The sequence below is a fragment of the Globicephala melas genome, chromosome 5 (genome assembly GCF_963455315.2).
Source record: "Globicephala melas chromosome 5, mGloMel1.2, whole genome shotgun sequence".
Taxonomy (NCBI): Eukaryota; Metazoa; Chordata; class Mammalia; order Artiodactyla; family Delphinidae; genus Globicephala; species Globicephala melas.
Genome location: NC_083318.1, coordinates 139,056,370 through 139,078,673, shown reverse-complemented (window position 1 = coordinate 139,078,673; position 22,304 = coordinate 139,056,370). Strand labels below are relative to the sequence as shown.

The following is a 22,304-nucleotide window of genomic DNA, read 5'->3' as shown; positions in this document are numbered from 1 at the left end:
GAGCGTGGACGTGTTCTCGAAGCATCGCAGCCATTGCGGGGCCTCCACGATGGCGGGGGCGTCTCTGCCTTTCAGCTGAGGAGGTGACCAGAGTGTGTGGAGTGATCACGTGGCCTCAGCTGCTGAGCGACCTCTGTCCCTCAGGAGCTTTGGGGTTTGGGCCAAGTCACGAGAATCTGGATTTCTGTTCCGCCATCTGCGAGTGGGAAGGACTGCAGTTAACAGCCTCTAAGGTCTCAAGTTCTGAACTTGTATCATGTAAGTGCCTGTGTCCTTATGTTGACTTTTGTGTAAAAGATACTGAAATGCAGGAGACACATTGTTTGTGTTCGCTGTGAACAGGAAAGTTTCTTCGGACCCTCCCTGTTTTCAGTTGGTCAGAGATGAGAAGGCCTTAAAACAATGTAGTCGTGGTTTTGGGTTTAATGGGAAAGAACCTGCTCTCTCAACATGCCCCTTGGGGTGTCCAGACACACACCTGCAAATCCGTGTTCAGAAGCCAGGTGTCATTTCTGGTAATGGTTTCTTCTGAACTGATCCTAATGTAGAAACTCAGAAAGAAGTGAATTTCTGTTGGAATTTGCTGCATTTCTTCGGCTGGCCTGGTTCCAGCATAAGCTTCAAGGACCGTGTCTCAGTGTCAGTGACAGAAGACCATTTTCTGTCTCAAGAATCAGAAAGAGCTGAACGGAAAACTCTAGAAGGCCCGTGACTGCCCGGCAGCGTCTAACCAGTCAGTGGCCTGTGTACCCCACTTCCCCGGAGCTGCCGGAGAAACCTCTCTCCCCCCGCCCGAGGTCTCCAGGACGGGAGCTTTGGGTGAATCACAGAAGAGGGAAGATCTAACTCAAAAAACCTAACTCTCTTCTGTGTCAACATTACTCTAATCCAGCTCTGGTTTTTTTTCACCGTTATTAGCCTTTTCCCTAGGATTTTAAAAGAAAATTTCTCAGAAAAATATACTTTCCCATAATTTATTCCTCTCCTTTACAATAAAGATGCTTTAAGTGTGTCAGAGACAACCACAGTCTTTCTAGTTGTCTTTTTTTTTTATAAATTTATTTTTGGCTGCGTTGGGTCTTCATTGCAGTGCGCGGGCTTCTCATTGTGGTGGCTTCTCGTTGCGGAGCATGGGCTGTAGGCGCACGGGCTTCAGTAGTTGTGGCTCGTGGGCTCAGTAGTTGTGGCTCGCGGGCTTCAGTAGTTGTGGCATGCAGGCTCAGTAGTATGTGGCTCACGGGCTCTAGAGCACAGGCTCAGAAGTTGTGGCGCACAGGCTTAGTTGCTCCGCGGCACGTGGGATCTTCCCAGACCAGGGCTCGAACCCGTGTCCCCTGAATTGGCAGGTGGATTCTTAACCACTGCGCCACCAGGGAAGCCCCTCTAGTTGTCTTCTGATTCTACTTTGATTCCTAAAACCAAAGAGGCTCAAAGTGAAATTTTGCACAACGGGGTCTCCTTAGAGTTCACGGGGGTCCCAAGAGGGCCCCTCCCACCTGCGTTTCTGGGATGTCTTCATTCCCTCGGTCCCAGGCCCAAAAGTCTGACCTTCCATTTTAGCAGATAAATTTAACCTTTGTCTTCCCCGACTGTATGTACTGCCAGAACAATTTGAGTAATCATCACTATGGTATATAAAATTCCCCATTTTTCAACGTCACCCCAGAGCATTGGCTTTATAACCAGATGGGCCTGGGTTCACCGCCTGTTTCTGCCACTCACTAGCAATGACCAAGCACGAGTTCCTTAATCTACATTTGAGGTTCTTCCTGTGTAACATATACACACTCGCTCCCCGTCAGATGGTTGTGAAGATTCGATGAGATAACGTATATGATGTCTTATAAGGTCAGCAAACGGAATCTATAAAGGACCAGACGGTAAATATTTTAGGCTTTGCTGGCCTTGGGTCTCTGTCGCAATTACTCAGCTCCGCCACTGTTGTTCCAAAGCAGCAGCCTTAGGCCACAGGTAAATGGATGAACTTGTAAACATTGAAAAGCCCCGTCTTCCTTCTTTCATCGGTACTTCACTTCCGACAGCAACTGTGTGTGTTTCCTCCCCAGGAAATTCCCGACGCCATCTGGGTGTCCTACAGTTTCATTCAGTTCTGAGACCGTATCCCATAGATTAATTAAGGGCTCAGCCCCACAAGGCCGCCCCAACTTCAGAGCCTAATCTCAAATTCATGCCACAGCCAGCTCTAAATGGAAGCTTCCCACGGCCCACCCCTTGAGGTCCACATTATGCTAGAGGAGCTCACAGAATTCAGGAAGCAGCTTCCTTACTATATTACCCGTTGATTATAAACGGATGCAATTCAAGAGCGGCCAGATGGAAGAGGCGCACAGGGCAGGCGTGGGGAATGACCCGGAGCTTCCGTGAGCTCTGGGCGCATCATCCTTCTACCCCTCCACGTGTTCCCCAGCCCGGAGCTCGCCCCTGCGCTTGGGGTTTTCTGCGGAGGCTTCGTTATGTAGGCATGATTGATTAACTCATTGCCCATTAGTGATTAACTCAACCTCCAACCCCCCTGCCCGCCCCCGAGAGATCTGGGAGGGATGCGAAGTTCCAACCTTCTAATCTCAGGTTGGCTTCCCTGGCAAGGAGGCCCCGTCCTAGGCTGCCCAGGGGCCTCCAGCCACCAGCTACCAGGTTTGCGTAAAAAACACCATCCCTCTGGAGATTCCAAGGGTTTGCGGAGCTGCGAGCCAGGAAACAGAAAAGGGCGAGAGTGGGCAGAGACCAACTATGTTTCTTATTACGGCAGAACAGGGCTGTGTTCCAGTGAAGCTGTATTTGTGGACACCGCAATTTGAATTTCATTTCGTGCTCGGTCATCACGAGACGTTCTTTTGGCTTGCCTCCATTACATAATGTGAAGACCATTCTTAGCGCGAAGGCTGGACGAAACCGGGCAGTAGGCTGGACCTGCCCCACAGGCCGACCCCATGAGTGCCCAGCGGCCTGCTCAGGGCTGGCTTAGCTTCGTCTGACCCTCCCCTTGGCTCACCACCCGCGCCTCCATTGCCATGCCTTTCTTCGGGTCTCCTTGGTTTTCTCTTTGTTGGTGCCTGTGTGGCCAGGCGTACGCATCTTGATTGATTTGTTCGTGGTGAGGCTGGGAAGGTTCTGTCTCCAGCAATGCTCGCAGATCTTACGTTTTTAGGACTCTGTTAGTTTGTGGTCTTTCTTCTCAAGGATCTTGGGAAAAGTTCCAAGGGCTGGATTAGAAGAATCCAGAGTCATTGTTGTGTCTTCTTCCATCATCTTCCTTCCAAATATGACAGGTTAGAGCCCAGATGATTTGACTTTCTTCCACCATAGAGGGAATTCTGTGCTCGTAGGGTCACCCTTCCTTCCCATCAAGGAGAAGCCACCTTAATGCCTCCTCGTTGTTCAAAATGTTAAATCAGATGCTCCGCAGATACGACAGTCAATCCCAGAATGTACTTCTAGGAAAAGAAAATCAGATACCATGGAATTTCCATTTTACCTTGGTTGTTATGAGTTTATTTTGTTTAAAAAATTTCCACATTGGGAATAATGTGTATTTATTGAAGATAGTATGCACTCCAATGACATAATATTTGCTCGATTGATATAACGAGTTTGGTTTAATGAGTGGAAAAAGAGATTTAAAATCTAGCATAGTTCTTCGATGTTTATTCTAATATTTTATTAAAGAACTTTGGCATGCAACTTATTAGCTGATAGAATTACATAAGATGAAACCAGAATGGCATCTTAGTGCCCTGGGCTGTGCTGTAAACTCTACTATTTGGTAATTCAATGAAAGGAGCCCTAACTATTGACATAGATAACAACTTTCTTGGTGGGCAGTCGTGTTCTTCAAGTGGAGAATGTTTTTTATATTTGTGGGACACCAAGCACCTGATATAAATCAGAGTTCCCTTGGCTTTGAAAAGTGAAGAGAAAAAATGTCGTAGCTTGAAAACATTACCTGTCTTTCTGAGAAGATAGAATACATTTGTCAGTCATTTATTTAGTGACCTTCTGTGCGTGTGATTGTTCTGTGGAAGGCCTTTACATATATTTTCTCTGATCCCTCGTATATCCCCGTTTCATACTACCTTACCGGTGAGGTAACAGAAGCTCAGAAGTTAAGAAAACGGTTCAGTATCACACTGCTGCTGAGAAGGAAATGTGCTGGTTGACATTTATTCAGCACATACTGTGCTAGGTGCTTTCCTAAGTACTTTATATGTTTACCTTCACAGCACGTGGATGAAATCGTTGTTTTTAGGATCCCTATTTCCACATGGAGAAAGTGGAGGTGAAGTTAGCCTAAGAACTTGACTCACGTCACAGAGCTGGTAAAGGGTAGAGGAAGAGGCAAAGGTGGAGCCTCTGGTCCCGGAGCCTCACTCAGCTCCTCACGTGGGGTCCGTTTGGAAAGTTTCATCAGGGTTTACAACCTAAGTCATAACGAGATCTGTAGAGCCTTAGAGAATGTACTTTATTGGGTTTTCTCCCGTGTAGTTAAGTAGGCTTTTCAACTTACCTGTTATTTTATTTTATTTTTTTGGCTGCACAGCTTGGGGGATCTTAGTTTCCCAACCAGGGATTGAACCTGGGCCCTGGGCAGTAAAAGTGCCAAGTTCTACCCACTGGACCACCAGGGAATTCCTGCCTTACTTGTAAATTTAAATCAAACATTGCTGAGAGGGGCTTCCCTGGCGGCGCAGTGGTTGGGAGTCCGCCTGCCGATGCAGGGGACACGGGTTCGTGCCCCGGTCCGGGAGGATCCCACATGCCGCGGAGCAGCTGGGCCCGTGAGCCATGGCCGCTGAGCCTGCGCGTCCGGAGCCTGTGCTCCGCAACGGGAGAGGCCACAACAGTGAGAGGCCTGCGTACCAAAAAAAACAAAAAAACAAACAACATTGCTGAGAATATAGGCACTTATTATACAACATAACTTCCTAAAGAGCTGTATGTTGCAAAACTACACACTAAAAATGAAAGGATTTATGGGAAGAAAATATGTTGGGGTGAAACCAGTCAGCACTTATGGACACTAACAAAAGCTATAACAGTGCTAACAAATATACAAGATTAGTTTAAAAGACAAGCTGAATTCTGATAAATACCGCGCTACAGTAATTATAGGACTGATCTAAGGGAAAAAAGGTAGCTCGATTGGAAGAGACTATATTATAGGAAAGCACAGAGCCTGCTGAGACAAGGAACCAATAAAGGAAACTGTGTAACAGGTTTTTCCAAGACAGGGCGTGTGTTCAGACTGAGATGAGGGGACCTGCAGGGGTGGGTGGGCGTCTTCAAATGTGACCGCTACTTTACGCTGACATTATTCCCCTATTTATTAGTATGAGCCAAACCACAATACAGAAATACACAGTGTTTATCTGCAAATAGATGAAAACAAGATGGCTTTTCATAGAGTAAAAAGGCCTTACTCGTCTCCCTTAACCCTTTTCATAATAATCACTATATTTTCTGTAAATGTTTTTTTTAAAAATTTAATTTTATTTATTTATTTATTTTTGGCTGCATTGGGTCTTAGTTGCTGTGCACGGGCTTTCTCTAGTTGCGGAGAGAGAGGACTACTCTTCGTTGCCGTGCGTGGGCTTCTCATTGCGGTGGCTTCTCTTGTTGCTCTAGAGTGCAGGCTCAGTAGTCGTGGCGCACGGGCTTACTTGCTCCACGGCATGTGGGATCTTCCCGGACCAGGGCTTGAACCCGTGTACCCTGCGTTGGCAGGCGGATTCTTAACCACTGCGCCACCAGGGAAGCCCCTGTAAATGTATTTTTAGATGACTATGTCCTTGTAAGGAACTGTTTGAGCAGTATAACTATGATAGGGATTAGAGGAATAGCTGGAGATTATTTCATGTGTTAGAGGAACAAAATATCAAAATGTTTATCTGATTTCCTCGTGACCTGCCATTAAGTGGGAATGATATTTAATTTGAAGAGATAGTAACTGTACGCATTCAGATTTCAGTGGTGATCGTTAAAAGCACAGATATTCAGGATTTATAGTCCCAAAGGTTTTACTCTTTAATTAGTTATAAAGCATCCTGTAGACATTTTGCTGTAACAATTGAGAATCAAAAAATGATCATTCTTAGAGTTAAAAACCTCCCTACTCTAGAGTGCACTAAACTTCGCTCTTACTTCAAACTTGTCACTGAATTGCCTGCTGAATGCAATAAGAAAGGTATGGATCACAGCCACCTTTTTTCAAGAAAGGATTAATGTAGTGTGTTAAACATAAGTTATGTCCCGTAGTGTAGCTTTAGTGAGGCAGTTGTTTCCAGTGGGGGATGCTGGAATTTTGGGTCCCCAGAACTGAGGTCGCCGTGGACTTTAGAGTTGACCCCTTAGTTTGGGGGAGGGTGACCAGTACTGGCTCTTAGGAACAAAAATATTTAAGAAAAGCAACCTCTACTCTTGCAGAGAGCTAGAGGCGCCTTGCCCCGGGAGGGTGGGTCCCTGGCCTGGAATCTGAACGGCAGTCAGCTTGCCCACGTCTGGGCTTTTGAAGAAGGAAGAATTGCTTCCCTAAAGGGGGTTTCAGTAGGAGAGTTGAAGCATCCAGCCCCCACGAGGGGTTACGCAATATTGAAAACTGCACATCTGGGCGTAGTGATGGCCTAATGACCAAATCCTGCGAAGTGAACTGCAGACCGTTTTGGTGGCCGTCCCTGGACCCTGGTCTCCCCTCCGCGGGGCTGGGGTATTGAGAAGGTGAGTCCGGGGACTCTGGGCTCCCTTCCCTTCATTACCACGTCCCGCCGGGAGACACAGCCTGTGGGATCTGTCTCTGAAACACTGCAGGGGTTGATCCACTTTTTATCCTCAGGGTGTCTCCGTAATCCCACCCAACTCTGATGCAGCCCTCATTCTGCATTTCAGATAATCTTTTAAAAATACGATCCCGATCTCACCTCTAGTCACTCGGCTGATTGCCCTCAGAAGAGAGCGGTGGCTTACGCAGCGTGGATTACACGCTCGCGTCTGGACGGTCCTGGCCTCCCCGGGAGCTCTCCGACCGCTTGCTCCAGCCGGGCCGGGATTGGTTCAGTTCCTGGAACGTGACTGGGTCCGTCCTGGCCTCCAAGCGCGCTGTTCTCTCTGGGGCTCTCTTCACCTGGCTCGTGGCCCCCGTTCAGCTCGCCGTCTCTTCCTGCTGGGACTGGGTTTGGATCCCTCGTGTCCCTCCTAGATCGCAGTGTGGCTGTCCTTTAATAGCACACATCACACTGGGAACTGTCGTGTCAGGAGGAGTTTTCCTAAAGGAAGCCCTCCTACATTGCTGGTGGGAGTGTAAGTCGGTGCAGCTACTGTGGAGAACGGTATGGAGGTGCCTTTAAAACTAAAAATAGAGTTGCTGTTATGACCCAGCAATCCCACTGCTGGGCATCTATCCGGAGAAAACCATAAATCAAAAAGACACACGCACCCCAGTGTTTGCAGCAGCACTATTTACGGTAACCGGGTCATGGAAGCAACCTAATTATCCATCGACAGAGGAATGGATAAAGAAGATGTGGTACGAATATGTAATGGGATATCACTCAGCCATAAAAAGGAACGGAATGATGCCGTTTGCAGCAACATGGATGGACCTAGAGATTATCATACTGAGTGAAGTAAGTCAGACAGACAAAGACAAATGCCACGTGATATTGCTAATATGTGGAATCGAAAATACGGTACAAATGAACTTATTTACAAAGCAGATACAGACTCACAGACATAGAGAACAGACTTGGGTTACCAAAGGAGAAAAGGGGTGGGGGAGGGATAAATTAGGAGTTACAAAAAAAAAAAAAGAAATAGTTTTTCTACTGGATTGTAAGCTCCATGTGGCTGTGATGTCCTTTGTGTGTGGCTCTGCCCTTGCGTCTGGAAGAAGGTCCCACACAGTTAGGCCGTCCATAAACGCTTATTGAACAGAATGAAAGTGAACAAGTGGAGGAATGAAGTAATGAAGCAGGAAGCAATCCAGTGCATCGAAGAATCCGTGGGAGTGGAGGTTATGAAAAGCAAAGTGCCAGCAGCACGGGGAGTCAGGTGTGTGCAGAGCTTTACGTTTCAGGAGCGCACGGTTGGATTTAGCAAACGGAGGTTTGAGTGACACGGTAGAAGCAAAGCCAGGGCCTCGTAGGCACAGGAATAAATCTCGTCTGAGGGGGTGAGCGCAGCCCAGGGACCGTGACCAGAAGGGGAAGCAGAGGGGACTGGGGAGCTGGGAGTGGGGCCTTCGCTGGCCCTCCCTCTGCCCAGCACTGCACAGACTTGGAAGTTCTCACCAGCTTTTCTACTCCTTTGTCCTGCTGTCCTGATCTATCGCAGGGGAAAGTTCTATACACGTTGCTTACTGCCAGGTGAAAAGAAACATATTTTAAAGGCCTGATTTTTGGATTTTTATTTAATAATTTTTCAGCTTTTAAGGAATGAAAACGGTCGATTTTCTGAACATGAAGCTGTCTTCTTGACGTTTGTTTATGAAAATGGTTGCTACAGCTTGGGCTGGGGTTGGTACACTTTATCCTTCCCGAGGCAGTTTGTTTTGAAGTTCTCTCTTCTTTCAGCTACTCTTCAAAAGCTGGACTTTGGAATTTAATCTTAAAACACTTTCATTTCTTGAATCACAGGTTTCGGCATGGCTGGGCGCTAAGTCTGGCATATGACCTGCTGTTGGAAAACAGGCTTTCTGTGTGATGGAGTATGCATAGGGTGCTTTCTTCAGGTTTTCTTTTTACATGTGGAAACAAGGGTTTGGGGCTTCATTCTCTGCTAGAGGTTCATGATGGAGAATCCCGTTACCTGCACAGCAAGGCATCCTCATCACTTTTCTAAATTGTTATTGGAGTCTAGTTGCTTTACCATGCTGTGTTAGTTTTAGGTGCACAGCACAGTGGATCAGTTATACACACACATAGATCCACTTTCTGCCTCCCGGTTATTAATTTGAGGCCAGTACTTGGGTCTTTATTCTCACCCTAGTGGAGTTAATCACTTACCAGTAAAGGGAGAGAGCAGTCAATGGACTTGGAGGCCGTTTAATCATCAACCCTGGGGATGGCAAATACCCCTCCGAGTTTCTGAGAATCTCTCTCCCACTGCTTGCCAAGGCCTTGTCACCAAATTTATCACTTTGATTCACTTGTTTTTTCCTTCCCCTGTCACTACCATCTCTACACCCAGCTCTGTACTGGATTCAGGAACTGACCCAACCGTTTCTGAAGTTGCTGCTAATGTTACACGTAAAAATCATCGTTCGTTCTGTTGAAGAACATAGTCTGTCTTCCCGGCAAACCCAAGACAAACACGGGTTTCCAAGGTATCAGCACTGGGTGCATCTGTTCATAGTGTAATCTCATCAGCTGAGCAGAGAAGGATGCTAATTAGTTTGTTGATACATATGTGATTTAATGACACTAAACACTTAAGTGATCTTGCAGTATGCACAACTTGTTTCCTGTCGCTGTTTTTAGTTTAATAAAAAAAAAAACCACGGTAGGCACATTGGCTGGAAATTAGAGCATTGCGCCATCTCGGAGAAGAAAGAATTTCCAGGAACGTTGACTGGTCAGTTGTATCCTGCTCTAGTGAGATTGAAGAGAAGATGAGGGTAAAATATTGGGTTTGGGGACAGGGGTTGAAATCCAATTTAAATGAGAAGATTAAGCATAATGGAAGAATTTTCATAAACTACATTATGTCAAACTCCTAGGTCCAATACTAAAATTCTAATAGGTACCAGGATAACTTGTTTGAGGAAGAAATTCCAGACCTGCATCGGCTCCAACATATAATCTTGTGTTTTTTGTGGCCTTCTTTTTTTTTTGAGTGCCCTCTTTTCTAGTTATCGTATTATATGTTTACATAACTGAAACCATGGCATTCAATTAATACGGTCCTTCTTCCTAAAAATTCATATGAAATAATGGTATTATAATTTTTATGAATGAATATTTACTTAATATTATCTACTATACTCTCCTTTATTATCTCCAAGTTGTACAGAACTGGCTCCATAGAGGTTCTCTATTTTAGGAGTGGGATGGGGAGAAGAGGTGAGGAAGTAACTCTGACCCTATAGTCAAAATTATATTTGGATTTAAATGCTTCAGTTAATTTGCTCAGCTTTTTGCAAACAGCAGTCAGCACACTGTGGCCTGTGGGCCCAGTGCAGCCTGTTTTTATGGGAACACGTCCATGCCCGGCCCTCTGTGTCTCTGCTGTGGCCGCTTTCCTGCCAGCAATGGGGAGTGGAGCCACTGACTGCAAAGCTGAAGTGACCTGTGGCCCTTTACGGGAAGGTTTGACCCTGATCTACAGTGTGTGTGAGGACAGGAATTAGTAAACAGTAACAGTTATGTTGAGATACATTAAAGACTGAGAAGCAGACACTTGTAGAATTGAATCTTAAACGAAGCCTGGTTGAGAGCCCTAGATCTGTAGGTTTTTCAGAATCCAAGTAGCCGTTCCTGCATCACCAGATTCCTTTGGGCCACTCAGCAGCCCACTGACGGAGAAGTGCCCTCTTCTCTGCCCGCAGAATAAGAGTGACGTGTGATCGGGCTTCCCTGGTGGCGCAGTGGTTGGGAGTCCGCCTGCCGATGCAGGGGACACGGGTTCGTGCCCCGGTCCGGGAAGATCCCACATGCCGTGGAGCGGCTGGGCCCGTGAGCCATGGCCGCTGAGCCTGCGTGTCCGGAGCCTGTGCTCCGCAACGGGAGAGGCCGCAACAGTGAGAGGCCCGCGTACCGCAAAAAATAAAACAAAAAAAGAATGACGTGTGATCACAGATTTGGGGTTTGACTTTAAGAAACAGAGAGTCACTTATATGTGGAATCTTAAAAAATGATACAAATGAACTTATTTACAAAACAGAAACAGACTCACAGACATAGAAAACAAACTTATGGTTACCAAAGGGGAAAGGTGGGGGACAGGGATAAGTTAGGAGTTTGGGATTAACATACACACACTACTATATAGATAACCAACAAGGATCCACTGTAGAGCACAGAGAACTCTACTCAATATTTTGTAACAACCTATAAGGGGAAATAATCTGAAAAACTAGGTATATATATGTATAACTGAGTCACTTTGCTGAAACTAACACAACATTGTAAATCAACTGTAGTCCAATATAACATAAAAATTTTAAAAAAGAAAAAGAAACAGAGAGTCCTGGCAGCTTCTTCTGGCCAGTCAGCATCCATCATCCTCCTCAAACCCGATAACCCAGCAACACCCCAGGGGCTGTCGGATGTGAATTTAGCTTCCTTATTTGTCCCAGTTTAGGAAGTGAATTGTCCATTGTTATAAGCTTGTTAGTAACTTATCTGTGACAAGTTACAAGCTGATGCTTATACATATTAGGAACATACTGAGAGCACGGAGGGGCATAGAAAAGACAAGAAAATAATCGAACTCCAGTTCCAAAGATGGAAACATAAGATTTTGTTTTTAACATCTTTATTGGCGTATGATCGCTTCACGATGGTGTGCTAGTTTCTGCTCTACACAAAGTGAAGCAGCTATACATACCCATGACGTAAGATTTTACCCCGGATGATTCAAGTACCACGAGCCAGTGAGCAGGAGAATTATGCTCTTGTTTGCTTTCTAATGTAAACAAAACCCGTATCTTTAAGATAAACTAATCCTGACTATTTAGAAGCCAGTCTCACTTGGTGAAGTGAGTTTGGGTTCATCGAAAGGCACTGGCCGTGGAGGCAGATGGACGCACATTTGAAGCCTAGTTCTGGCACTTCCTAGCATCTCAAATGGAATGACCTAAACTTTGAGCCTCTGGCCCATTGGAGATAATAATACCTATTCCCAATGGTTGCTGTGTGGCTTAAACGTAAATACAGAGTTCCCAGCCCTGTACCAGGCACTTAGTGGGGTTAAGTAACCATGGGTTCTTTTTCACTTTTTTTGTGCTTTTTGATTTTCCAAGTATGGAAATAGTTGGTGGACCCAAGCTAATCAAGATCATTGTTTTGTTTTGTTTTGTTTTGTTTTGTTTTGTTTTTGCGGTACGCAGGCCTCTCACTGCTGTGGCCTCTCGCGTTGCAGAGCACAGGCTCCGGACACGCAGGCTCAGCGGCCATGGCTCACGGGCCCAGCCGCTCCACGGCATGTGGGATCTTCCCGGACCGGGGCACGAACCCGTGTCCCCTGCAGCGGTAGGAGGACTCTCAACCACTGCACCACCAGGGAAGCCCTGTTTTTGTTTTTAATACATTTATTTTCTTTATTTTTATTTTTGGCTGCGTTGGGTCTTCGTTGCTGCGCGCGGGCTTTCTCTAGTTGCGGTGAGTGGGGGCTGCTCTTCATTGCGGTGCGTGGGCTTCTCATTGCGATGGCTTCTCTTGTTGCAGAGCATGGGCTCTAGGCGTGCGGGCTCAGTAGTTGTGGCACGCGAGCTCATTAGTTGAGGTTCGCGGGCTCAGTAGCTGTGGCTTGCGGGCTGTAGAGTGCAGGCTCAGTAGTTGTGGCTCACGGGCTTAGTTGTTCTGCGGCATGTGGGATCTTCCCGGGCCAGGGCTCGAACCCATGCCCCCTGCATCGGCAGGCGGATTCTTAACCACTGTGCCACCAGGGAAGCCCAAGATCATTGTACTGTGGATAAGCTGAATTTACAACCACACGGTTCCACTGAAAAGTAACTAATGAGACGTGGGTTGCGAATTGTGTGGAGACTCAGTCAGAACATCAAAAAAACAAAAGTAAGAGGGAAAGTTGGCCAGAAGGGCCGTGCGGGTGACCTCAGGGACCCCTAGGAAGAGAGGCTTTCTTGGTTTACCCCGGTGTTGTCTGGATTCGGATCCAGAGACCCTGGCAAATCCTATGGCATGGTCTTAGGAATCAGGAGTTCTTTGAAAAACTATTACGTGTTTTTCATTTTGGTGATATTTTTAAGTTATTTTACTATTTATAGAGACAAGTATCTTCTTTGCCAGTAATCATTTCAATTAATATTTTCATGTAATTCTTTTCATGTAAAAGTCAGTGTTTCAGATCTAATCACATGTACTTGGGCCTCATTCTATACATTTTTTTCTTTAGGTATGGTTAGGAGACATTAGACATGCGATTCTGATTTTTCAGAAGAGACAGCACAGTGAGAACGTAGCAGTACCAGCAGTGACATGACATAGATGGAGACTCAGCGTCTGCCATAAAACCCTAGTGTTTCACTCTTGTGGAATCACACAGGACCAAATGGGCTATAAAAATGAGAATCAGTAGTTTGTGCTAAAGACATTTTGGAGAAAGTTGCATTCCGTTTGAACAATATTAAAATACTAAAAGGAAGTACTAGTATACTAGGATGCATCCGTATTAAATCAAGATCTTTACCAGATGTTCCGTCCATTCATTGACATTTGCACCAGAATTTTTCTTACTTGAAAGTGACATAGCACTGGATGGTCTTTGCTTTCTCACACCTGCCTTTCTCTGTTTCCGTAGGAATCCAGAGTCGCCCCTCTTTCTGTTCTGACCTTCTGCTGCCCCTGGACGCTCCCGTCACCAGTGTCCCTGGTCCCGTAGTGGCTTCTGTGGGTCGGTCCCCGTAAGAACAGCCGCCAGGAGGTGATCACCATGTTTTGCGCGAAGCTGAAAGACCTGCAGATCACGGGGGACTGCCCCTTCTCGCTGCTGGCCCCGGGCCCTGTCCCCAAAGAGCCCGCGGGCGAGGCGGCAGGGGGCGGGCCCGCAGCTCCGGCCGGAGGGCAGGGCCTCTGTCCCGGCGACCCCGCGAAGAAGCCGCCCGGAGGGCTTCCTCAGAGGAAGAGTAGCCGCAGCCGCGTCTACCTGCACACGCTGGCCGAGAGTATCTGCAAACTGATTTTCCCGGAGGTGAGTCCCTGGCCTTTCGAGATTTTACTGATATTCTGAAAATGGCAAAAGGACGTTTTCCTAAGGAAAATGTGAACGCTTGCTCTCTCACTTTCAAGGCTACAGTCGATGTAGACTGTTTTCTGGAAACATTTTAAAACATTTTTTTAAAGCAGTCATTTTCCTAAATTGTGTTTAATCTGAAAATGTTTAAAATCTTGCGTGCTTTTCCAAAGCATCCTGCACTCTGACAGGCTTTATGGCTTCGAGCCGCCGCTTCACCCTTTGGCCTCAGCATCCGTACCTGAAAATGGAAATGCTCACACCTGGAGTCTGCACGGGCATTTGGTGAAATGATGCACAGCTCTCACTGCCCACAAGGACCCGTTTTCTACTCATGGATGCCAAGCTAGTTTTTATGGATCCGTTAGCTGTATTTTTAGAACCGAATTCCTTGAAGAATAGCTTATTCCCTGCTGGGTTTTCCTAAGAGCATCGTCTGTTCCCTGGCAACTTGCTGAGCTGGGAAGACCGCCACATCCTGCTGGTTCAGAGTCTGAAGTCTCCACTCACGCCAGGCCTGGCCTGCTTCCTTGAGTCAGGGTCACGGGCCTGCCCGTGACACCCACCTGCCCTCAGCTCAGACACATCTTTTTTTTTTTTTTTTTATGGTACGCAGGCCTCTCACTGTTGTGGCCTCTCCCGTTGCGGAGCACAGGCTCCGGACACGCAGGCTCAGCGGCCATGGCTCACGGGCCCAGCCGCTCCGCGGCATGTGGGATCTTCCCGGACCGGGGCACGAACCCGTGTCCCCTGCATCGGCAGGTGGACTCTCAACCACTGCGCCACCAGGGAAGCCCCCAGACACATCTTGATGTAGCTCTGTGGGCTGGGCTGCACAGCCTGATGCCGTTTTGAGATGTGGAGCGCAGCCCTTAAGGGAATTCTGGAAAGACCGATGCTGTAAGGTCTCACTTATATGTGGAATCTTAAGAACAACAGCAACAACTCATAGAAAGTACAGACTGGCAGTTATAAGATAAATGACTACCTGGCCCTGCTGTGTGATGTGTAGGAAAGTCATTAGGCAAATCCTGTGAGTTCTCATCACAAGGAGACTTTGTTTTTCTTTCTGTTCTTTTTACTGTATCTATAGGAGAAGGTGGGTGTTAGCTGAACCTATTGTGGTAATTATTCACACTCTATGTAAATCAAGCCGTCGTGCTGTGCCCTATAAGCTTAGACAGTGATGCATGTCAATTAGTTCCCAATGAAACGGGGGGAAAAGAACCTGGGGACAGAGCATAGACCAGGTAAAATATCTTTGCAATGGATGGGGCATGTGGAGGGTTCATTGCCCCTTGGGGTTAAAGAGAAGAGCTGCTGAAAGGCTTCATGGTGCGTCTTCCTCCCTCTGTCAGTGTTCACGGTTTTATATAAATTCGCATCAACTGGGAGGCTGGGGATTGATGTGATCAGGCTCCAGCTCTCATCGTCCACGGATGAGTTTCAGTTGACTCCACACCACCCCTGTGCCTGTGTGGAGCACTGAAGAACCACAGACTGGGGACTTTTAGGAGTGGAAGGGACGTCAGAGAGAAACCTGTTTCACTCCCAAGAAGGACTAGAGAGGCTAAGTGACTTGACCAAAGTCACACAGCTTTGGAAGGATAGAGCAATTACTGCTGTCAACAATATGGACTCGAGTGACAAAGAAGAGACTTGAATGGAAGCTTGAAGGATGGATAAATTAGAATTAGCAGGACGTTGAGGGAACTTATGTCAAATATAAAAAAACACAGTAGTACTTTGGTTCGTGGCCTTTGAGATGGAAATATTTAATTATTCTCTCTCTGCTCCAGTCACTAGCCAGCCAGCTTTGGCTGGGGTGAGGGATGTAGCCCTTCTCAGGCAGGTGGCTGGCATCACAGTCTGGGAAGCGGTTGGTACTCTCATTTCCAAGGACAGAGCGTGATGCACAGGGATGAACAGATGGTGAGGATGGACGGCTGGAGACCTTCCATGCTTTCCCTGGGTCTTGTCATTACCATGTTGGCGTCATTATTCTGTTTGATAAGTTTTGAGTTCCTACAATAGAAGTCATACACATGTTGGAACCTCTTTTCAAAACATTCTGAACACCAAACATATATGTTCCTGTTTTCCTTTTCTTTACTTAGAAGGATCTGTGTTGTTTGTTCATGAGCTCACAGGAATAATCATCAAGGTTTGACTGCGCTGTCACGTAGCAGGGAAGGCGAGGACATAGGCCTTCCAAGAGGCAGGAGGTGACCCTTGGCATCAAGGACCAGGACTCTTTTCCCACAACTGAGGCCACTTTCATTAAAACAGGGAATGTCCCAGGGCCGTGTAGATTACTTCATCCCCTGTCCGAACATCTACGTGTCTTTGATTAAGTAGGACTTTTTTTTTAAGCCGATTCTTTTCAAGGGGACAGATTTAATGCTTAGCCTACTGTTCAGTTTCAGTTCTATCAGTAACCCAAAGGAAGAGACTCCAAATAGTATTTGATGGTACCCTAGTTCTTGCTTTCGATAATCAGATTTAACTCCCCAATTATGTTTTATGGGGGGACAAGTATATCCTTAGCAGATTTAGGGTGGGAGATGGCTTTCCAGAGTTGTGGAATCGTAGGTTACAGAAGTCCTTTTGCTCATCTAATGCAAACTTTTCATTAGTTTGAAGAAATTGACACATAAAAGGCCACTTGCTTTCAGTAAAAGATAACTGAGGAGGAGACTGGAATGTTCTCTGCACCTCATTCGTAATCTGTTGCTCTTTCTGTTACATTGTTAGCTGATTTTTCTTGAATATTCTCCCCAGTAATCCTGTAAGCTCCTCAGGCAGAATGTCTTTAAAGAAATTATGATATGGTATTAGCCACAGTTGTAGCAAATCAGAACCCACTTCCTGAATTGAATCAATTGAGTCAGATATGCTTATATAAAGGATATCATCCCAAATCCAAGACCTTGTGAGACTAAGAGGGTCTGAGGGCACTCCTGAAGTCTCTACATGTGCTGCAAAATATTGTGTTGCAAGAAGAAAAGAAGAGAAGCAGTTTTACAACATCCTTATGAGGGAAATATCCTTGGTCTAGAAAATCATTAAAAACTGTAGAAAACACCCCATCCCAGCTCCTGCCATACTTAAAACCTTTCAATGACTTTTCATTGCTCTAACATAAAAATAAACTTTCTTAATATAGCCTCCAGGCCAAAAAAAAAAAAAAAAAAAACTGCAGAAAAGTTAAAAATCAACTGAAATAGCAACATATCCATAAACCAGACCGATGAAATTCCATTCAGCGTGTTCCCGACAATATGGCATCAAACAGCAGTTGTACCTGAGGTATTAATATATGAGTATCCTCGGGGGCTGTCTTGCAGTGATTGATTCTGTGTCACGAGGCCTGAGGTCTCAGGAACGTTGAGTCCTGTTCGTGGATTTCTTGTGAACTGCGTCATCTCAGGGTCTAGGCTCAGGCTGTATCGTAGAAGCCCTCGCACCAAGGTAGGAAACTATGCACCAGCAGCCTTTACCAATGCGTGTTTTGTCTGAAAAACGTGTTGCTTTTGTTTTGTCTTGTTTTGAATTTATAACAGTTTTCCAGAGGTGCAGTGGTGGGTGATGGAAGTAGACAGGAAAGCCTGGTAAACCACAGTATCACCAGCTTATGCTACTGCAGCTTGGCTAGGACTTTGGGACTTTCTTCTTTAGAAAAGCAAAATCTTTTTTTTTTTTTTTAATTTTATTGGAGTAGAGTTGATTTACAATGTTGTGTTAGTTTCAGGTGTACAGCATAGTGATTCAGTCATCCATGTGCATAGATCCACTCTTTTTCAGGTTCTTTTCCCGTATAGGTCATTACAGAGTATTGAGTAGAGTTCCCTGTGCTGTACAGCAGGGCCTAAGTTCTGATTCAACATGGAAAGTCTGGAAGACACCTGTTCCACAAACCCCAGCAATGAGAGAGGGACCATTTCTCCTTGCTTACAATGGCAGCATATATGCTAGGAGGAAAGGACTAGAAAAAGAAGTTCCTGGTGGCAGTGGGAAGGAAATGATAGACCAGGAAGAATACAGACTGGCAAGGATAAAACCATGTACTTGGTGTTTTAACCGAAAGGTCAAGAGGAGGAGAGAGAAGGGTGGTGTCTCAACTAGCGCTCGGGGTGAGGAAGGAAAAAGTCTTTGGTGCCAGAATTGGATGGACTCTCTTTTCTCATTGCTCATGCGAAGTTCCTGGTCAGAGCAGCAATTCATATATAAACAAATGTAATCAAACTATTTTAAATTGGAAACAATCTAAATCCATTTTTGAACAAGCTGAAAGAGCAACACCTCTGTGCTGGCTTATATCGCCTCACTGATAGAAATGTTATAGACCAAGCCTTCAAGACTGAATAGCTGATGGGGGCACGGGGGTGATGGTCATTCATTCATTCATTCATTCATCCCATCACTGTAGTGAGCATCTCCCGTGGTCAGGTACTATCTAGGTGCTGGGCACGCAGTAGTGAGCAAAACAGGTATTCCCTGCCATTTTGGAGTCTCTATTCTAGTGGAGAAGACAGAAAATAAGAAACAAATGTCAGGCAGCAAATGCCTGAAAGACAGGCTCGTGCAGAGGCAGTGACCCTCATTACGCGCGGCTGACCCCTCTTCCCATATGAATAGGTTTTACGGAAAGATGGATGGGGCGGAGCTAAACTGGCAGTCGCATATATAACTGATAAGAGTGCCAATTGCTACAAACTTCTATGAAATTAATTTGGAAAGAGCTACTTAAAATTAAAAATCCACAGACTTTAAGGGTTTCACTGAAAAAAATATAGCTTATGGACATAAAACGCAATATATGAGAGAAGAAAAAAGGCCCTTGAGAAACTGAAGATCCTTGAGCACCCCCGGCTGAGCTGCCTTGTTTACGGTCTCGGGTTTAATGTTCCCTTCCTCCTTCCCCGATTCAAGGGCTCTGAGGAACAGGCCCCCATTTCTCTTCCCAAAGCCGTTCCCCACCTGCCAGGCATCCGGCCCTTGGTCGGAATCTGCCCACTGTTCCAGCCCTTCTTTCCTCCTGAGGCAGACGTGTCCTCGCTCTCCTTACCGGAACCGTCAGATAAATGGTTCTACGTGGTAAATCTAAGTTCTCGTTTCTTTGCAGCCCTTGCATTTTCTTTCAAGAAATTTCACATTTCTTTTCTAAGCTCTATATGCTCTTTAAAAACCAAGTTTTGGGGCTTCCCTGATTGCGCAGTGGTTAAGAATCCATCTGCTAATGCAGGGGACATGGGTTCGAGCCCTGGTCCGGGAAGATCCCACATGCCGCGGAGCAACTAAGCCCGTGCGCCGCAACTACTGAGCCTGCGCTCTAGAGCCTGCAAGCCACAACTACTGAGCTCGCGTGTCACAACTACTGAGCCTGCGCGCCTAGAGCCCGCGCTCCGCAACAAGAGAAGCCACCACAATGAAAAGCCCGCGCACTGCAACGAAGAGTAGACCCCGCTCGCCGCAACTAGAGAAAGCCCGCGCGCAGCAACAAAGACCCAACGCAGCCAAAAATAAATAAATAAATTTTAAAAAAACACCAAAATTTATTTTCATGACTCATTTTATTAAAACAGAAGCTTGGTCTATTTTGCTTAACTTTACTGTCTCACTTGACCAGTGGAAATTCCAAGAGAAATATAAATAGTTCTCAAGGAAAAAGGAATTTCACAACTTGGGATATAGCCAGAGAATTCGCCACTGTCCTCTGCGTAAACTACACAAAGCACTGGTGGCTATATACACACATAGATACATACGATTTTTTACGGAATGCAAAGAAATTACCAGTGCTTTACTTCCCACTTATCAACAAGCTGTTAAGAGAGATTAATAGTATTGAAGCCAGTGTTTAAAACTATGCAGGCTTATGTACAACTATTTTGCAATCTAGGAAGATTCATGAGATACTCAGAAATCAATAGAAGAGAAGAACACTGCAAGTATTTGGTGAAGATTATTCGTTCAAAGAAAGGAAATGAGTGCAAGTTCGGGGAAATCTGAGATTTGTTTCAATCAGTGATCAACCGACCTTGGTGACAGATTGGATTTAAGGGATAAAAGAAAGGGGAGAGGGGCTTCCCTGGTGGCGCAGTGGTTGAGAGTCCGCCTGCCGATGCAGGGGACGCAGGTTCGTGCCCCGGTCCGGGAGGATCCCACATGCCGCGGGGCGGCTGGGCCCGTGAGCCATGGCCACTGAGCCTGCGCGTCCGGAGCCTGTGCTCCGCAACGGGAGAGGCCACAGCAGTGAGAGGCCTGCGTACCGCAAAAAAAGAAAGGGGAGAGACAAACTCGGGAGTTTTCTAGAGCAGGACACGTAAACCGTACATGAGACAGAAATGTGGGTTTGTGGGAAGGGTGGTGGTCACTGGGGTAGCTGGCGTGGGTCTGTGGAAGGAGTGTGAGTCTCTTGGCTTGAGCGCCCCTGAGACTGAAGTCCTGGCCACACACCCAAGGGGTTTCTGGCCCCCGAGGAAGGGGTGCCCGCGATTCCTCCACGAAGGCTTGACTTCACCAAACCAGGTCTCCTGTTTGATTCCAGCTCTGTGGCTGTCAGTGAGCGCCCACCGAGGGCAAAGCCCACATCCAGACTCAAGTGAGTCTGAGAGCTTTGCTTTTACCCAAGTGTGAAAAGCCCGTAGAAAATCTATCCCCTTTTTCACAGTGTCAATTCACTGCACTTATTAAAGTAACTGCTTCTGCTTCTTCATAAGGAGCTTTCAGCACCAATTTTCTGTAAAGTATGTATCTTCAAGAATATGATTATTTAAGGGAATGTTTAAAACTTTTCCTTTCAATTTTCAGTTTGAGCGGCTGAATCTTGCCCTTCAGAGAACACTGGCAAAACACAAAATAAAGGAAAGCAGGTAAGTTGAATCACTTTAGTTGCATGAATCTCTGGTTGCAATCGCTGACACAGCTACTAATAACCACCACTGAGTGATGTATGCGTGGGTTTTGAATCATTTTGGTGTGCCGGGAACTGGGCTAACACTCATATGAAAGCAAGTGTATTCATTTTTCACATTTTATATATCACTGAGCTCAGGTTCCTGTAAAATATCTGGGCTCGTAGAGCTGTTCAGGCAAAGGCAGAACTGAGTTTCAAGCCTGGGTTTTTCAGAGCCCATGAGTTTAACCATGTTGCCCTGTGCTTTTGCTTTTAAAAAGCTCCCAGAAGGCCTATTCTTTCCTAGCAAGGGATATTCTGAAATGTTCTACAAAGGTAAGGCGTGGGTCAGAGCAGAGTCCTTGCTTGAAGAACACTACCGAGAGGCTGGGGTCTGCCTGTCCCTCCCCCGTAGCCTCGACCACAGGTTAAACTTTCAGCTCCTGCATCAGGAGGACGGGAAAGGATACAGGGGCAAGAGGAGGACCACTCAGGGGTTTGGGGCAGTACTCAGGGACGTGTTTCGGTATTTTCCTAACTGGTTCGGTTATACTGGTGTGCGAATACCAGTTCCGTTTGTATTTGTTCTTCTACTCTGTCTTTGAAATTTTCTTTAAGAAAGCTTTCTGTAGCCGTTTCATATATAAGGTAATTTTTTTAAAAAAAAACAACCTGACTTTTAGAGTTCATTTTAAAAATACATCTCGGCTCATTTCCTGCCGGTGGACAACTTGATTTGGCCTTGTTTTGGTTTTCCTGAAATCAAAGAATTATTTCATGTGCAAATAATACAATAAACACTTGAGTTCAAATTTTCAGACTCGAACTTGGAAGTTTTGCAAACCAGTGTCATTGTCGGGAATATTTTACGAGTTCATTCATCTGTCTGCTGCTCAGGAGTGGGTACTCGGCTCTGCGGATCATCAGGGCTGAATTTCCCTTGCTGACTAACTGGTCCCACACTGTAGGCAGCAGGCAAAGGCAAGAAGGGGTCAGAGACAGGTCCAAAAAGAGAGAGTGTGAACCTATGTGTCTGACAGAAGCTGTGTTTACAGAGTGATACGGAAAGCATTCCAGAACGCCTCTGACCTTAATTCTCAGGCAGGCTGATAAGATAGCCAACAAGTCCTGTAGCTGTGCTACTATACTATGTCTGTCTGCCTAGGGCTTTGCCAGACAGTTTACTCAGAATTTATTCCCAGGGCCTTGTGTCCTGAAACGTGCCTCAGCTAGATGCAGATATTCCGTTAGGATGTGTTCCCAGAGACCTATCTCTTTAAAAAGAAATTCTCAAAACTTAAAAAAATTATTTTATTTGGAAATTTAAAAAAATCTATTACCGCTTCCCTGACTTCTTAGAGTTGCTCACACTTTTAAATTGTCCTCATCACTATTCCACTGTTGAAATAAGATGAAGGACCTTTTTTCTTATGAGACTGCCTGCTGATATGCTAAATGGCTTCTCTCTGCTGTCTTTCTTTAGTTC

The 22,304-nt window shown here is 45.9% G+C and overlaps 1 protein-coding gene across 2 annotated transcripts in view; it reads left to right on the top strand.

Annotated features, from left to right (window-relative positions):
* GUCY1A1 (guanylate cyclase 1 soluble subunit alpha 1) overlaps nucleotides 1–22,304 on the top strand; it is a 59,836-nt gene that overhangs the window by 17,016 nt on the left and 20,516 nt on the right. For both annotated transcript variants that reach the window (XM_060299891.1, XM_030865772.3), the window contains exons 2-3: nucleotides 13,489–13,878; nucleotides 20,734–20,795. In XM_060299891.1, the coding sequence (XP_060155874.1) occupies nucleotides 13,621–13,878; nucleotides 20,734–20,795 (320 nt within the window). In that variant the 5' untranslated portion in view covers nucleotides 13,489–13,620. The remainder of the gene's footprint in view (nucleotides 1–13,488; nucleotides 13,879–20,733; nucleotides 20,796–22,304) is intronic.